Source organism: Convolutriloba macropyga, chromosome 9 (genome assembly GCF_964194025.1).
Source record: "Convolutriloba macropyga chromosome 9, txConMacr16.3, whole genome shotgun sequence".
NCBI lineage: Eukaryota > Metazoa > Xenacoelomorpha > Acoela > Convolutidae > Convolutriloba > Convolutriloba macropyga.
The window spans coordinates 36445651-36463160 of record NC_134476.1 but is presented as its reverse complement, the minus strand read 5'-3'; the positions used below and the strand labels follow the sequence as shown (position 1 = coordinate 36463160).

At 36.1% G+C, this 17510-nt stretch overlaps 1 protein-coding gene across 5 annotated transcripts in view; it reads left to right on the top strand.

Annotated features, from left to right (window-relative positions):
* Positions 1–17510, top strand: part of LOC142345760 (tyrosine-protein kinase STK-like) — an 88192-nt gene that overhangs the window by 26151 nt on the left and 44531 nt on the right. For all 5 annotated transcript variants that reach the window (XM_075398066.1, XM_075398064.1, XM_075398067.1 and 2 more), the window contains 4 exons: positions 2042–2240; positions 3111–3416; positions 5783–5928; positions 6213–6327. In XM_075398066.1, the coding sequence (XP_075254181.1) occupies positions 2042–2240; positions 3111–3416; positions 5783–5928; positions 6213–6327 (766 nt within the window). The remainder of the gene's footprint in view (positions 1–2041; positions 2241–3110; positions 3417–5782; positions 5929–6212; positions 6328–17510) is intronic.

The window sequence follows — 17510 nt, the reverse complement described above, 5'->3', positions numbered from 1 at the left end:
TGTTATTACGCGAATGTGGCAAAAGAAGAGAAGAAACACACATATTGACCACTCACAAAACATTTATGAAAACGCTTATTGTTCAACAAACCAAACATCAGTTACGACATAATGTTAATAGGAAGTTGAATGTTTGAATTACAATGAAATAGATGGCAGCTCACAATGATGAGAACAAGTTAGAAGTTGACGAAAAGAACAGAAACTGAATTAAAAAAATTTTGAAAACGATCAATATCATAAACTTCAAGACTATTCGCTATAAACTGGCTGCATTGAGTAATATCATTCAATAAATCCTCAATTAGAAGCTTATGAGTTCTCTCAGCATTTTTACGACTACATAAAGAACAAATCTCAAAAATTTCAAAAAATCAAGAAATGCGAACAAATATTTCAAAACCACGAAATCTTTGAGAAAACCAATAGTATAAACGCCGTTAAATTCAATACCTTTCCACGGAAGCCAATAATTACGCTACGTTATGCCTCGATGGGAAGAAAATGCTGTTTGTTGTTCACCAGTCATCAATAAGAGATCAGCATAAATCATATGACTACGAAAACAATATGACTACGCTAACCAGCTTAGTTTTGGTTGCAGTAAAAAAGACGGGGGCCTGTTACTACTTAGACTGACTTACAGCCCAAACTATGTAAATTGATATGTTATGAATACGATAATGAAACGTAACGAGTTACAGATAATTAATTAATTGCACTCAAACTAAGTTATTATGGGTTTTTTAGCAATTTTTCGTACCACCAACTTTTTGAGTGATCGTTTTTAATTGCTCTAAATTGAAGTTTATCAAGTACCTTAGTCCCGCGGTCTTTAATTGCTCTCAAACAAAGTTGGTAGCAATTATGTTAGTCGTTTGATCTTTTTAATGCATTTTTTTGTTTGAGAGCAATTCGACCTACGTTATTCGGTTTTTTTGCGATTTTTCGTTTGACCGATCTTTCGTCTGGCGGTTTTGACTTCTGTCTTCAAAAACTGGATAAACAGATAAAGACTGGTGGGCAATAAGTTCTATGAGCTTTGAATGAACCATTGAACGTTTTGACATTTTTCGTACTACCGGTTTTTTGCCATAGTTTTTGTCTTCTGGCCATTAGACTTTTCATCCTACAAAAGGGATAAACATGTAAAGCCACGAGGACAATAAGTTGCCGGCAATTTCTCTTAGAGCTCTGCTGGTCTCTAAACGTACAAATCACTCAGCTGGTTCTTTTTCTACCCTTTCCCATGTTTGAGTCAAGCTTCCCGAAGACCCAGCTAGCTCCTGACGGAGCCAACCGCTCTTTGAGAGCAATTTGCCCGATGTTTGTGGATTATATTTAATTGCTCTCAAACGAATTTGTAGCAATTATATTATCTCCTGTGGTCCTTTTTTGAGATTTTTTGCTTGACCAATATTTTCTCTGACCCATTTGACTTTTCGTCTTCAAAAACGGGATAAACAGGTAGCGCGCGGAGCACATTAAGTTCTCTGAGAGCCCTAAGCCTTACTATACTCCAAGAATTTCATGGTGTGAAGGGTGGTTGTTAATCAAAATAAACTTGACCCACCGCAGTCCCCCCACCGTGGCCATCCCCCCCCCCCCTCAACACTCCCATTGTCCACCCTCCTCCACATCTCGATTTGAACCACATTTCATCTAGCCTTGGCAACCCTACCCCCCCCCCCCCACCCGGATTGCTTGACATCCCCCACCCCAACACTTGCCCCCCCCCCCCCTCAGTCGTCACGTTGTGAATGTTTTTTAGTTTGCAATTGTGAGAAGTTTTCAAAATCATTAATACCAAAAGTTTTGTTTCCATATTTGTACTCAATGTGTAAAAATTGTCTCTTTTGCTTCTATTACTCGGTAAGAAATGTTGATTCTAAAATTGAACCACCCCCACTCATCGGTTTATGCGAATAAGGCATTTATGATGCTCTTTCGCTTCGTATTGAGATTGAAGAGGTTGTTTGCCTTTGTATAAAGCATATTTTCAAGAACTATTGATTTTTAACTGTTGCTCGTGTGATTACAGGACAACAAGTACTTCATCACAGCCAAGATCAAGTTCTCCACCCTGAAGGAGCTAGTGGCCCACTACCAGCAGGATGCAGATGGGCTGGTGTGCGCCCTAACTAAACCCTGTCTCATGCCCGCTCCCCAGATCTCATCCCTCGCCCACACTGACCACTGGGAGTTCCCAAGAGAGAGAATCACTTTCTTCAAGAAGCTAGGTCAGTATCAAATTCAAAATAAAAAAGGCTGTAAGTTAATAAGACAGTTCAATTCAAAGTCAAGTAGCGCTCTAAAACTGAGGGCGAATAATTGCTCTCAAATAAACTTCAGCAATTAAATTGATCCGGTTTCTCTTACGGGATTTTTATAAGTAAGTAGGCATACTTGATTTTTAAAGTGACTTGATTTTAACATCTATATCGGTCTTCCGCCGAGTTTGTTCGCATATTGGACTTTGAGTTTAATACTTCCCCCTCTAGCACTTATTATCGAACTAATCTCGTAGATGCCGTAAATATTGATCTGTCAGTTTGTGTACATGTTTAATAATGAATGAAAATTAGCGGATTTATTCTGGAATAAATTTGTGGAGGGGCATCGAGTTTTGAAGCGATTTACTCTGAAGATTTTTTACACCCCACTCGCCTTGAGGCTAGCCCCCCTAAGTCAGCCGAACGTTATTTTGAAGCACAATTTGCAGACCCAGAGAAGATTAAAACTCCAAGATCATCCTTCATCTTCAATGGAATGTTTGCGACAATGAATGAACTCGAACTGTTAAATTAACAATGACTGTTTGAAACTAAGATATTTGTAATTTAAATAAGAGACTGCTTCTTTTCGACGAATCGAGTTAGTAATGGATTGAAGGGAGGCCGAAGGCCGAATGAAGTCATTTATAACGAGTATCAAAAAGCCGTAGTCTAATGAACTTATTTTACAGCCTTACATGACAAAAAATGTCCAATAACTCAACTATCCTATCAGATCACGTTTAGGCAACTTAACGGATAGAAAAGGCAGTTAAGTCTGTAAATTATGTCAAAATAGGCTTCAGTACAACAAGACATTTTCAAAAATTATTTTAGGTCATGGACAATTTGGAGAAGTGTGGAGTGGCCAGTTGAAATTTGATGGTGGAATGGTGGACGTCGCCATCAAGACATTGAAACCCAACTCCATGTCAGCCGAGGCATTCCTGAAGGAGGCCAACATCATGAAGGAGCTCAAACACAAGAACCTCCTGAAGTTACACTGTGTGTGTACAAAAGAGGAGCCAGTGTATATTATAACTGAGCTGATGAAGTGCAGTCTGCTTGACTTCTTGAAAGATGGAGAGGGCAAGAATATAACAATGCGGGCACTGATTGAGATGGCGGCTAATATTGCTGAAGGTGAGACATTTAGGGTATATCATTGTAGCATTTTTTGTGCAGATTGTTGACTTGAAATAGAAAGAATAATAATAATCCAAAAGATTCAGCAGAAGGTAAGCGATTTGCATTAATAGCCTTCTGAGAGAACATCCTGCAAATTGTCCTTAGATTTATTGTTAGTTATTATGAGCCGCCTCAGCTTCTCAGCCGGCTATTATAATGCTCCTATTTGTTTACAATTCGGAGAATTTGAATTGTTTTGGGGCGCTGTCTTCTTATTACGACTCGAAGAGGAGTATTGGAGAAGTTCTTTTTAATAGCCACACAGCGATAGCTGGGGCTATTATTGCCCTTCTCTTGGTTTTTTTTATTTTGTCGCGATTTTTGTTACGACCATATGACGTCACAACCACTTCAAATCTGCTTTTTGTTCATTCGTTCATGCAATTTTAACTTAAGTGCGTGCGTGACGTCATTTTTCGCTCTTAGTGGAGCGAATTTTTTGTTCATTTGCATGATTAATTGTTTGGTCACACTTGAATTACCTCACTACAAAACTGACTTCCTCACTTTGAAATTGACTTTTATTTACCTTAATTCAAAGAGATAAGGTCAAATGGGTGTGTCACTAAATGAAGGTTATTAGAGAGCAGCTAATAGAGGCTGCAAAAACTTGTACAGATTTTTAATCAGAATATAACATATCAGCCTTCAATGAAAAGGCGAATTTTTTTGGTCTGTCTCTTTTACTGTTTTTTTTGAGACTGCAGATTACGAAGCTATTGCGCCTATTTCCTATCAATCTCCCAGCTATGTTTTTTAAATCAATTTTCCTGGAGTGATTTTTGAAGCGGGAAATGAAACGCGTGAAAAAATTTGGAGTAATTTTGGTGCTGAACAAAAGTGAAGAGCGGAGCAAAAAGAGAGTGGTTTTGTTCATACCGGTTGTTTTTGAAAGATCGAGAAATTGTGCAAAAATTTTCTTTAAGCGAGAAAAATTTTTTGTTCACGTGCGGCTTTTAAAAGCAGTTTTTTTTGTAACTTTTGATGGTTATTATGTTTAATCGTAGACAAGTTTCGTAGACTATTATGACTTGCCCATTGTTTTGCTATCTTTTCATTGCTCTAATTGCAAAGGAACTTTGTGTTTCCTTGTACTATCAAAAAAACTCATTAAGTTCTTCTATTTTTTTGTTCAATTTGTTTTTGAATGCCGTTTCTATTCTCCCTTAATTTTTAATGGCATTTGTGGAGGTTAAGGGTTTGCAGTAGTTATTCTAGTTGTTTAGTCATAAGTATGGGCAATTTTCTCTTTCAAGTCGTTTCCGAAATTCTTCCGGCTATGATTTTTTTAAAGATCTGTTCCCACATTTTCATGATTTTTGAAGTCAAATTGGAGTAGTGATTTTGGTAACGCCGAAACAGAAGTGGAGCGGAAAAGCGAGTGGTTTTGTGGCGTGAAATTTTTCTGCTCTTACTTTAAATTAGAGTGAGAAAACGGTGTTTGAACAAAAATTTGCTTTCTCGCCAGTGGTTTTTTGTTCACATTCGGCAGTTTCAATTTGATTTTTACTGTTTTTTCGGTTTTTATGTTCGGATTTTTTTCTAAATGGTTTTTCACTTTCATTTGTAATTTTATCTAGGCCTAGTTTTTTGTTTGAACCAATTTTCCATTTCTCGCTAGTGATTTTTTTTGTTCAGATGCGGCCTTCTGACATTGATTTTCTGTTTTTTTTATTTTTTTTATCTGATTTTTTCGAAATGGTTTTCCCAATTCTTTAATAGTCAGTTTTGGGCCTGGTTTTTTGCTAAGTCAATGAAAATTCTTTGAATTGTACGTCAGGACTTGTCCTATGTTTTTTTTTTACTTCGTCGAATAAAAATTTTTGGCTTTACCTTAGTTCTCAGCTTGTTCAACATTTTGAGAGAAATCTTTTTGACTTCTCTGGGCTAGTTTCACTTCTCACATTCTGCTAAAAGTGTTTTTAGACAGCAGCTGCTTAGCAAAGCAATTCAAAATGAACAGAGTCAGAATCGAAAAACTGATTCTGATTTTAGATGCCGGGTGCTCGAACTTTGTTCTTAGTTACCTTCTCTAATGCTTATTGGTATTGATACTAGCCCCTGTGGCTTCTCACTACGAAACAAGAGTATGTTCAGCTCCAAAATGACATCGAAATAGTTCGCACTTTAAAATTGTTTGTACAAAAACGTTTTTTTTTTTCACTAGTTTTTTCTCTTCTTTCAATCCCAATCTTGGTTATGGGAATCAGCGGCGGCTATTTTCCGGCATTTTGCCGGGTATGTTTATTTATTGTTATTTAGTGATTTGTTCCTTAGATTAATTGTACTTCGAGAGGTGTCACGTTTGTTGTGTTGTGTAGGCATGGCGTACCTGGAGAGCAAGAACTACATACACAGGGACTTGGCTGCCAGGAATGTGCTAGTGGGCTTCAAGTACGAGTGTAAAATAGCCGACTTCGGTCTCGCGAGGTACACGAATGACGACCAAGAACCAGTCCAGAATAAGGTATGTACTACAATGAATCCCTATTGCCATGGCTGTAGCTGTCCATTTCAGTGAAGTAATGGTCCAGATGCACTCACACTGAATGCACGATTTCGTAAAAGCTGTAAAGCAAACATGGTCGGATTGAAGCGCAAATTTTGGAATCTCTGAAACTGTTCTTCTTACTGACTGTTAATTGAAATGGTGCCGTAGGTTTCTCAACTAATTATTTGAAAGCCAGAAAATAGGAGCTATGCGGAATTTTGAAGGATCTGGTGTTAAATAAGTTATCGCTTGTGTTGTAGGCGAATAAATTCCCAATCAAGTGGACAGCACCCGAAGCAGCTCTAATGGGTAGATTCACCATCAAGTCAGATGTGTGGAGCTTCGGAATCCTCCTATCCGAAATTGTCACCAAAGGCGAGTTTATCACTCATTTTTAAATGCTCTCAAACGAAATTTGCAGCAACTATAATAGTCTTGTTAGTCTTTTTATAGCTGCGACCCTGTAAGCTGAGCGCAGCTATATTTCGGTGCTCTTGTCTTTTTTCCCCTCGTCTGACCCCGGGTCGAGGTTTTGTCGAAAAAATTATATAAGAATTGCGGTGAAGAAAAAATTATTTTAACCAGAAAGCGAACGCATCTTTTAGCGATGAATGCGGTAAAAGCGATAACTTTTGTAAGATTTGCGCTTTTTAGCGGTGAATTTTGTTAGATTTGCGATTCTTAGCGGTGAATTTTTTTTCACCGCATTCAACGCTAAATGTTGCAATTATATTTTTCACCGCATTAACCGCAAGTCTTACATTTTTAATCGATTTTTTATCGTTGACACTTCGAACCGAGACGGTCATTCCGTTTTTAATAGCCGCCCTCATCTTCTCAGCCGGCTATTATAGCGCTCCGATTTATTTTTTTTTTACTTCGTCGAATAAAAAAAATGTTTCGCTTTACCTCATTTTGCCGCTTTTTCAACATTTTGCGTGAAATCTTTTTGACTTCTCTAGGCTAGTTTCACTCTTCTGTCATTCTGCTCAAAGTCCTTTTAAACAGCAGCTGCTCAGAAAAGGAATTCAAAATGAACAGAGGCAGTGTAAAAAAATTGAAGTCACAAGTAGAAACAGGATAAACCCATAAAGCCCAATTTTAGATGCCCGCTATATAAACGTCGTTCCTATAAGTCTTAGTTACCATCTCTAATGCTTATTGGTATTGATAGTAGCCCCTGTAGCCTCTCTCTAAGAAACAGAAGTACGTTATGTTCAACTACGAAATGCCATCAAAATAAATCGGACTTAAAAAATGTTTTTGTACAAAAATCTTTTTTTTTTCAATATCTTCTATTCTTTCAATCCCAATCATGCTTATTGGAATCAACGGCGGCTATGTTTCATTTGTTCGAGAGCATTCTTTCGCTCGAATTTCTGAGTGACGTTTTTACGCTTGGTTTCTTGCTTTTTGCGTGTTTAAGTTGGGGTCTATCAAGGGGGTATCGCTGCGAACCTCTCCATTGTCGACAATTTTTGCATAAAAGATTTCTCTAAAATACACTCCTTGTGTCATGACTAGATTTTGAGCATGGGTGACTACCTTACTCACCAAATTGATTTTTACACATTAAAAGTTTCTTTTTAATAGCCGCCGTCAGCCTCGCAACGGCTATTATTTTAGCACTCTCCTTTTCACATTCTTAACTATTATGATTGTATTGGTGCACTGTCTTTTTAAAGATCTGTTTAATAACCACAAAACGATAGTTGGGGTTATTATTGGCCTTCTCTCGGTTTTTACCGGTCAAATTTTTCGGATTCTAATCGTGTGCTGTATTTTTTAAGATCTGTTCACTTTTTCGGTTTTTTTTACGTTATAAGTCAATTTTAGAGTGGTCGATTTTAGCCATGCTGAAGTAATAAGGGGAACGAAAAATAGGGGAACGAATAGGTCTGAGGCATGATTTTTTTTCAAACTACCAGCAGTGAGAAATTGTTCTTTTTAGAGTGACAAATTTTCAGAGTGAACTTTTCACGTGTGTCAGTTTGACTTCTGTTTTCAGTGTTTCTTCTCTTGAGTGCTATTAAAATGATACGCATGGGTTCTGTTTGCGCCTTTGTACAATTGCTTGAATTCATCAACGGGCATTTAGCGTTTTTTTAATGACTTTGGGACTATCCGTATTCATAAAATTTTATTGAAAACTTGCTCCCGTATTAATTGCTCTCGAACGAATTATGAAGCATTTATTGTAAGTGTTGGTGTTTTTATGCAAAATTTGTGCTTGCCCGTTTTAACTTTTTTTCTGACTGTTTGCATTTTGAGTGATCTAAATATCTCCCTCCAACATTTAAGCTTTTACTTTCAATTGGCGGCAGTTCACTATTAAAAGTCGAATGAAAGGTGCAGAAATTGGTTTCATTTTTTCACTTTAATTTTTTTAGTGTTTATAGTGGTATATAATAACCTCTACTGACGTCATTTGAAGCCCTACTTAGTAAATTTAGTCCCCTCTCCCGTCTTCTAGTCGTTGGAGAACTCTTTTCCGATGTTATTCGTTGTTGTTTTAAAATTTACTCATGTCCTGCACCTTAGTATCATCAATGAAAGCCATTGTTGGTTGCTAATCAGGCATAATTGAACCTAATTAATGATGTGAGTCCATAGTTAATGGTTTACATGACTTTGACACTATTTGTTCTCGAAAATTTGTGAATTTTTGAGATTTTCTTTGTTTGTTGATCTATTGCTTAATCGCATTAGAGGCACTTCTCCTAGGTTCTTGATATAGATAAAATTGACCGATTTAGTTTTTTGATTTCTTTGGCTTTGATACTAATTGTTTTCAAGAATTGTGGCCGATTTTTTAGGTCTGCGAGTTTTTAATGTCCTTTTGTTTTCTTATCTATTGATTTCTTTAATGGTCTATCTCATTAGTTGCTAAGGATGCTTAAATCAATCTAGTTATTCGTTTCATGTCATAGTTATTGCTGTTTATGAATTACACGCTGTTTGTTTAAAAAACATTTTTGAATTTTTTTTGGTTTTGTTGGCATTTTTTGTACTTTTTGCTGTGTTATCACTTATTCTCAATAATGACTGGTCCCCTCGGTTGCTAATGAAGATTATTTTTAACTAAAAAATTTCTTTCTGTACGTAGCTGTTGATTTCGGTGACTTTTAGATTGTTAATGTTCAAAAAGTATAAGCCAGTTCTTTAGTTTTCGCGAAAATTTTGTATTTTTCTTTTCCTATTATTTAGTCACATTTTTGACTTGTTTTATTGGTTGCTAATGAGAAAGTGTTTCTAATTAAATGCGCGGTTTCATAGGAATTGAATTTTTGATGTTAACACTTCTTTTTAAAAAAATGAAAGTTGATTCTCAGTCTTTTTTTTCTTTTTCTTGTGGCACTGTCTTTTCTTTCTAAAATATGCAGTTCTCATTGCGGCGATTGGAGTCAATTTTTAGCTAACTTTTTTTGACTGATATACCGTTTCTTTTCGAAGTTTCTTTCAGTGAATCTTGCCTTCATTTGTAGTTCTATTGTCCCTTTTTCAGCCATTGGAATTGCTAAAAGATATTTTATGACTTAATGTTTTGTGGTATGCTGTGGTTAGGGACTCTGGATTGTAGGTTTGTTTATTTTACTTTGAATCCACTGGTTTTCTGATTTATTGCATTTTCCTTAGTTTCTGCATTTTTGCTTTGTCTGCCATTGTTTCGCACCGGGTTGTTGTATTGTGTACTCATTCTAAGGATGCGTAGGGGCTATTTTTTATAAACTGTTAAAACTAGTTTTGTTTCGCGAAAAACTGGATCTGAGCAAACGAATTCTTCTAATTGTTTCTGAATTTTTTGGTTATTTTTGTGCATACAGGGTTTTTGCCTGTTTTATTTGGACATTGCTCTAAAATGTATTCATGGTCAGTTCATTAGTTAATTGAATTCAGTGGATTCTAGGTCGGGACATGTCATGCTGTTGTTATTTATTTCGTCGTCAAGATTTTTGTTACGGCCATATGACGTCAGTCACTTCAAACCCTCTTTTTGCTCATTCGTTCATGCTATTTTAGTTGAACTGTGTGCGTGACGTCATTTTTCACAATTAGTGGAGAGTTTTTTTGTTCATTAACGTGACTTGAGATCTGCTTGCGGTTATTCAAATTTAGCTGAATTGCGTGCGTGGCGTTATTTTTCTTTCTTATAAGAGCGAATTTTTTGTTCATTCGAATGATTAAGTTTTGGGTCACACGTAACTCACCTCACTCTCAAAATGACTTCCTCGCAATTAATTCAAAGAGACAAGGCCGAGTGGTTGTGTCACTATAATTTAAGGTTATTTGAGGGCAGCTAATAGAAGCAGTTAAACAGATTTTTAATCATATGAAATCTCAGTATCTAATGAAAAGAAGTTGACCTGTTGCTTTTACCGTCTCTTTGAAACTGTAGATCTACAAAGCTGTTGCGACTTTTTTTCTGGCGATCTGCCAGCTGCGTTTAAGATGTTTTCACACATTTTTTTCTATGACCTTGAAAATGGGAACTTATTTTAGGAGCAGAACTTATTTTTCATGTACGGGGTTTTTAGGTATATGTATATGAAATACTAATTTAAACAAAGTTTGCTGTGAATTTTGTATTTTTAGCTATGTTCTTTTGGCTTTTTTACGGCAAGCAGAAGTCAAAGTTTTTCGTCTACTTTCAGTGTTTCTTCTATTTTCAGTTGTTCTTCTCTTTAGTGCTATTAATATTATACATATGTTTTCTAATTGAAACTATTTCTGATTGCTTGAATTTACCTGACACCTAATGATTTCTTTGACTGAAACTAATGGTTGACATATGTTATTAGTGATTTTTTGATTTTTGCTTTTCAAATCATCACTTAAAACTATGATGCAGAAATGAACCTACTTGTTGATTAGAGTTCATACCTGGTTGTTTAGGTTAGGTTTCAAAAATCCTGAAATCTTTTCGACTTCAAGACTGTGTGAAATTTTTTTGACCTCAATCTAGTTTCATTCTTTGCTCATTTTGATCAAAGTGCGTTTAAACAGCAGTTCATCAGCAAAGCAATCTAAGATAAACAGAATCAGTATCGAAAATGGGAAATCAAAATTAGAAACAGTATCAACCCTAAAAGCCCAATTTTAGATGCCCGCTACTTGAACTTAGTTGCTATTGTCTTATTTACCATCTCTAATGCTTATTGGTTTTGACGCGAGCCCGTATATCGTCTCAACAAGAAGCACAAGTATGTCTAACAGCGGAATGAAATCAAAATAGATAGCACTTCAAGAATATTTTTGTACTTCAATCATTTTTTCAATTTCTGTTCTGTCAGTCCTAATCGGGGTTATGGGAATCAATCGCTTTTTTCCGGCAATTTTCCGGTTCATTTAATCTCAATAGGGACACGCCTCATTAGTTGTAAACGGGGTTTTCAATTTCAGAGTTTTTCTTTACTTTGGCACTATTTGATTTGAAAACTTTAGGGTTTGTTTTTGGGGTGCCTTTATTGTGCATTTTCGGGTTTTTCTTTATTTTTTTTTGTTGCTGACTTAGCACTAAATCTCATTGACGATAGATTTCATCGATTACTAGGGAGGTTGTTTAGTTGATCAGAAAAATTGCCTGTCCTTATCTAGTGCTTTTCGTAACTATTACATTATTAATAGCCGCCGTCAACCTCTCAACGGCTATTATTTAAGCGCTCTCAGTTTTTTAATTCGCTTTATCTTTTGATCACGTTTTTTGTTTTACATAAGTAATGATTTTCACGTTTGACTTCTGACTTACCTCACTCACTGTTTCAATTGAATGGAATTTGAATTCTTTCACGCATTGAATTGCGCAATGTGTTGAATACTGTCAAAGTCAAGAGATCAAAATCAAAAGAGACGGGATAAACTGAAAAAGCCGGGTCATTAAGTCATTGAGAAATAGGTTCTCAAAGTTCATTAGAGTATTTTCAAGCAGACATTGGTATTAAGCATATTAGCTTTCAGTATAGAGGCCGAATTAAGTATATTCTAAGAATCGAACTGAAACTGCACGCTAAATTAGAACACTTTTTGACACTGAAAAATAAAACCGAAAAAAATGCGGTCAATTTATCTCTTCTTTTTCAATCCCGATGTGCATCAGGCGCGTCAACGGCGGATGTTTTCCGGCAATCTGCCGGATGTGTTTTGTTATCAAGTTTTATCAAGATTTTGTTGCGAAAATTGTTTTTGTGTTATCATTCAGTCTCATGAATGACAGGATTCATCATTTGTTAAGTGTGATTAAGTGAATTCAATTAGTTGCTTGAATTCATAGTAAACGTTTATATGATATCGATACGGTTTTGATTTTTTTGTTCTTCCTGGGACGCCTGACTTTCGTAAATTTCTTTAGTTCCTATTTCTAATTTGTTTGCCATTGATTCCACCACGTTGTTGAATTCTATACTCATTATGTGTAGAGTTAATAGTAATGTAAGCTTGAGTAGAGTCATTTTTTTTAAAGAATGTTATATGTAATTCGGAAAAATACTAGATCTTGCAAAAAAGTTTTCTATTGTTTTTAGATTCTGTTGTTCATTTTTACTCGCATATAGATTCATGGGGTTTGTTGACAGCCTCAGTTAGAAGTTGCTTTGCAGCTGTTATTTGTAAAGTCAATAAGTTACTAAGTTTGTTGGTTTGTAATTCAGGACTTGTCCTCCTATTTTTTAACGTGCTTTAACATTTTCATCGGGTTTTTCGTTTTAAATAAGTCGCGACTTTCACTTTTGAGTCCTGACTTACATCACTCACCCTCTCAACTGAATGGATTTATTTCTTCCACTCATTGAATTACGAAATATAGTAAATATGGCCATTGTCAAAAGAGGAAAATTATAAATGGGATAAACCGATAAAGCCAGATCATTAAGTCAAAGTGCATTAGGTTATCAACTTTCATAACAGAGATTGCTAGCTGGCATTAGTATTAAGCGTATTAGCCTTTTTAGGAGCTGAATTGAGTGGAATTTTAGAATCTAACTGACACTGCGCTCTTTTTGTCAGCTTTTAGAAAAATTCGCTCAATGTCTATCTTCTTTTCTCATTCTGTTTCATCTCCAGGGGGGAATTTATTATTGCCGTAGAGTAATATCTGGGGCTATTATTGGTCTTCTCGAAGAGGAGCATTGTTTTTCAAGGTTTTTAACCGGAAGTACTAAATATTCAGACGGCGTTTAGACCTTAAGCGAACGTGAGTAAAATAGACATGTGAACTATTTTTTACTGAGCCAAAGAACTTTTTTCTTCATGCGCTGCGTTGAGTTAATGACGTTTTTTATAGTCGCACTCATTTTCTCTGCCGCTATTATAGCGCACTTTTTTTAAATTCAAAGAATCTGAATTGTATTGGGGCGCTTTTTTAGAGATCGGTTCTCACATGTTCATGGTTTTTTCGGGGTCATATTGAAGTGATGATTTATATCACGTCGAAACAGGAAGTTGAGGGGGAAAACAAATGGTGTTGCGGCGTAAAATTTTTTGCTACATTTTCAAAGTAGAGTGAAAAAAGGGTATTTGAACAAAAATTTTCTTTCTGGCTACTTGTTTTTTTATCACACCCGGCATTTTGACGTTGATTTTTACTTTTCGATTTTTTCAATCTGATTTTCTAAATGCTTTTCATAATCATTCATGGTCTATGCTAGGTTTAGTTTTTTTAGTCAATGAAATTTCTTTGAATTGTGTCAGGACTTGGCCTGCTATGTTTTCCTAATTCGCTTTACCTTTTGATCACGTTTTTCGTTGTATTTTTGTTACCTTCAATCACTGTTTCAACTGAATGGATTTTAATTTCATTCACTCATTGGAATACCCAAGGTTGTGAATACGATCAATGTCAAAAGAGCAAAACGAAGAGGAACCGGGTAAACCAATAAATCCCGGTCATTAAGTCATTGTGTATTAGGTTATTAAAGTTCATTAGAGCCATTACCAGCTGTCATAAGTTTTATGTCTCCTTCTTTTTAGACGCTATAAGAATGTAACTCTTCTATTATAGCCGGCTATTATAGCGCTCCTATTTTAACGACTCGAAGAGGAGTATTAATATTCTACAGGTTTTTTGAGCAGAAAGCAAGTTTGTTCATGACTTGAATTTTGACTTCGTTCTGTTCGAGCATTTACCTCCGTTTTTGATTGTTGACTTCTGTTTTCGAACATTGGACTTTAACAGTAGCTTCGTTTGTATTGTATAGTAATTAGGAACTGTTGGTAATGTTCAAGGTGAAGAGGTCTTTTTGAGATTTTTTGTTCCTATGTAAGTCACCCCTAATTATCTAAACTACACCGCACAAACCTCACCTCCCCCCACCACCTATCTACCCCCCCCCCCCCCAACACCTACCTCCCCCCCCCCAACACCTACCTCCTCCCCCCCCCCCCCCCCCCCAACACCTACCCCCCCCCCCAACACCGCACCCCCCCAACTTTGATGCTCTGATTTCGGTAAGGTTAGTTTAGAAATTATAATGCACGACGATTCGATTCGTTTCAGGTATTCTACCGGCTATGTTTTTTTTACTTCGTCGAACAAAAAAAATGTTTCGCTTTACCTCATTTTGCCGCTTTTTCAACATTTTGCGTGAAATCTTTTTGACTTCTCTAGGCTAGTTTCTCTCTTCTCTCGTTCTGCTAAATTTGATTTTGAAGATCAGTTGCTCAGCAAAGCAATTCAAAACGAACAGAGACGGTATAAAAATTTGAAGTCAGAAATAGAAACGGGATAAACACAAAGCCCAATTTTAGATGCCCGCTATTTGAACGTCGTTCCTATAAGTCTTAGTTACCATCTCTTATGCTTATTGGTATTGATAGTGGCCCCTGTACCCTAGCCTCTCTCTAAGAAACAGAAGTATGTTCAACGACGAAATGCCATCAAAATAAATCGGACTTAAAAAATGTTTTTGTACAAAAATTTTTTTTCAATATCTTCTGTTCTTTCAATCCCAATCATGCTTATTGGAATTAACGGCGGCTATTTTCCGGCAATCTATCGGGTATGTTTGATTTTAGTGGGCTTTGAGAATGCATTGGTAGTCGGTGCCTGAGCATATACTTCTTTATATTGTAAGAACCTTTTTTGGATGTCAAAACTTAAACTGATTTTCGCAAAAAAAATGTAACCAGGATTGAGTTTTTTTCTTCGTTTCTCTCGCTGTTTTCACGGTGTGTTTGGTTATATCGCTTTTTAATTGCTATCGAGACAGATCTGAAGCAGTTATTGGAAACGTTTTGATCTTTTTATGCAAAATTTTTGGTTGACCCTTTTGACTTTTCGGATGACTTTTACGCCCTTGACTTTTTGGTTTTGCTTGATCTAAAATTCGCTCCCATTCACCATCTTCAGCAGCTAAGCTCACGTTGCGGCAGTTTATTTTTAAAAGTCAAATGAATTGTTCGCCGAGGTTGGTGTAATTTTTTCACTTTGAATTTAGTGGTATATGATAACCTCTAATAACGCCATTTAAGCCCCCTCATTGAATTTAATTACCCCCTGTAACTGATTCGAGTTAGTTAGAGAGCATTGCTTCCGACGTAATGTTTTCTGTTAGGTTTTAAATTCTTGATTGAACAGAATGAGTATCACAAGCTCTGTTGAGAATAATTGTTTCAAGTCTGAAGATTTATCAAAAACAATCAAGTTTCTGATTCTAATTTCTGCTCCTATTTGTTTTAATGAGACTACAGGGTGATTCAAGTGGTTAGTTGGCCGTGACTAAAGCCATGCTTTACTTCATTTCCATTGGGTTGTGGAGTCTACCTGCTTTGATTTTTTTACTTCATCAAACAGAAGTTTGTTTTTTACCTAATTTTTCCGCTTATAACATTTTGCGAAAATTTTTTTTGAATTCTAAGGTTTTTTCATTGTTTGCTCAATCATTTCAAAGTTCTTTTAAACTGAATAAATTGAATATAGTCAATATCAAAATACTAAATGACTATTGTTAATTTGAATATCCTGTCCTGTCATTAGGAAACAGGATTGTGCATATGTACGAAATGCAATAGAAATAGTGTACACGTTTGCCATTTTTTGTAAAACGATCAATTATTTCCGCTTATTTCAATCCTAATCGGGGTCATGGGTATCGATTGTGGCTTTTTTCGGCAATCTGCCGGATATGCTTTTTCTCACAAAATAGGGTTTTTCTTTCCGCTATTGGATTGTATTTTCCCTGGTTAGGTTTCAAGCTCTAATTGAGTGTAATAACTGATCATATATGCCCTAAGATTGTGTAACGCTATATTTATCGAGAACCCTTGAATTGAAAATCTGATATTTTTGCTTTGCGTATTTTTGGTCTCAGGGAGCTCTTATAGCCACGAGAGGCAATTTATCTAGTGACTGTTATCAGGCTATCTGCCATCTTCATATTTTGCAATATTTAGCGGGTTATTTTTTTGAAATCTTATCATTTGGTGTGATTTATCTGGACGCGACTTGGTCAGTAAAAATTGTTTATCTTATCTCCATTGTTCAGAACCGGTTAAACATCCGTTCTTGAAATTTGCAAAATTATTTTGAGACGTTTTAGTTGTCTTGCAATTTTACTGATTACTCCTACAATTATGCCTCGTGGTAAAATTGTGTATTTTGTTATCTAGGCAGTGCAAACAATAATTAGCTAGCATACCGTCCAAGGTCAAACTGTCATATACTGTACAGCTGTGACAGAATTAACCAAAAACATAGACAGCTGCCAACGCTGTTTAATTTTTATACATGTATGCGCATAATAATCTTATTAATAACAATAGGCATTACGTATTTTCATGGGGACCTTGATTAAGAGATCAGTTACGTGTGTGTGGGTCTCAGTGAAAGTATTGTGGCGACTTATTATGCTTGTTCAAATTGTGGTGCATTGTGAATTTAGCTCAAATACAGTTCACTCCAAGTTAGCTTAGAATGAGAAGTATTAATTTGATAAGTTGTTGGTCAGAGAAGAATCTGGCGCGTTGTGTTCGTTGTAGAGAGAAGAAAGTAGGCGCTGTGCTCTCTTAGATTTGCAGTTTTGCCTCGCCTTCAAATTAATTCGATTTACTCGTTAACATGCTCTGCTGCAGAAGCTATGGGCTAATATAAAACACAGTATTCCTACCAGTGGATCTTTTCAGCACTTTTCCTTTTCCCTCTTTGTTCAAGGCGTGACTGTTGAAAGCGACATGGTTTCACACATGTATAAAGGTAGCGAAAACAAGGGCAATGGGCTTTCTTTTCAACTACAGAAAACCTGCAGAAGAAGCGAATGATTGAATTACCAAAATCGATGAAGGCTTTGAAAACAAACAGAGCAAATTGGTGTTTGCTTTGCTTTTAAAATAGATATAAAAAGGCTGACTATTTCAAAGATATGATACTATATTTTGAAATTCAGATCGAATTGCTTCTTTGTTGTCCAGAAAACTCCTGAAACTCCACTGCTACATGTGCTCGATTTTCAAAATTTATATTTTGCATTTCCTCAAAATGAAGTCGGTCAATGAGCAATTACTCCTACACCTGAAAAATATAAGAATGCCTGGCTGAATACCACCCCATTAATGCTAATTTTAAAGTAAAG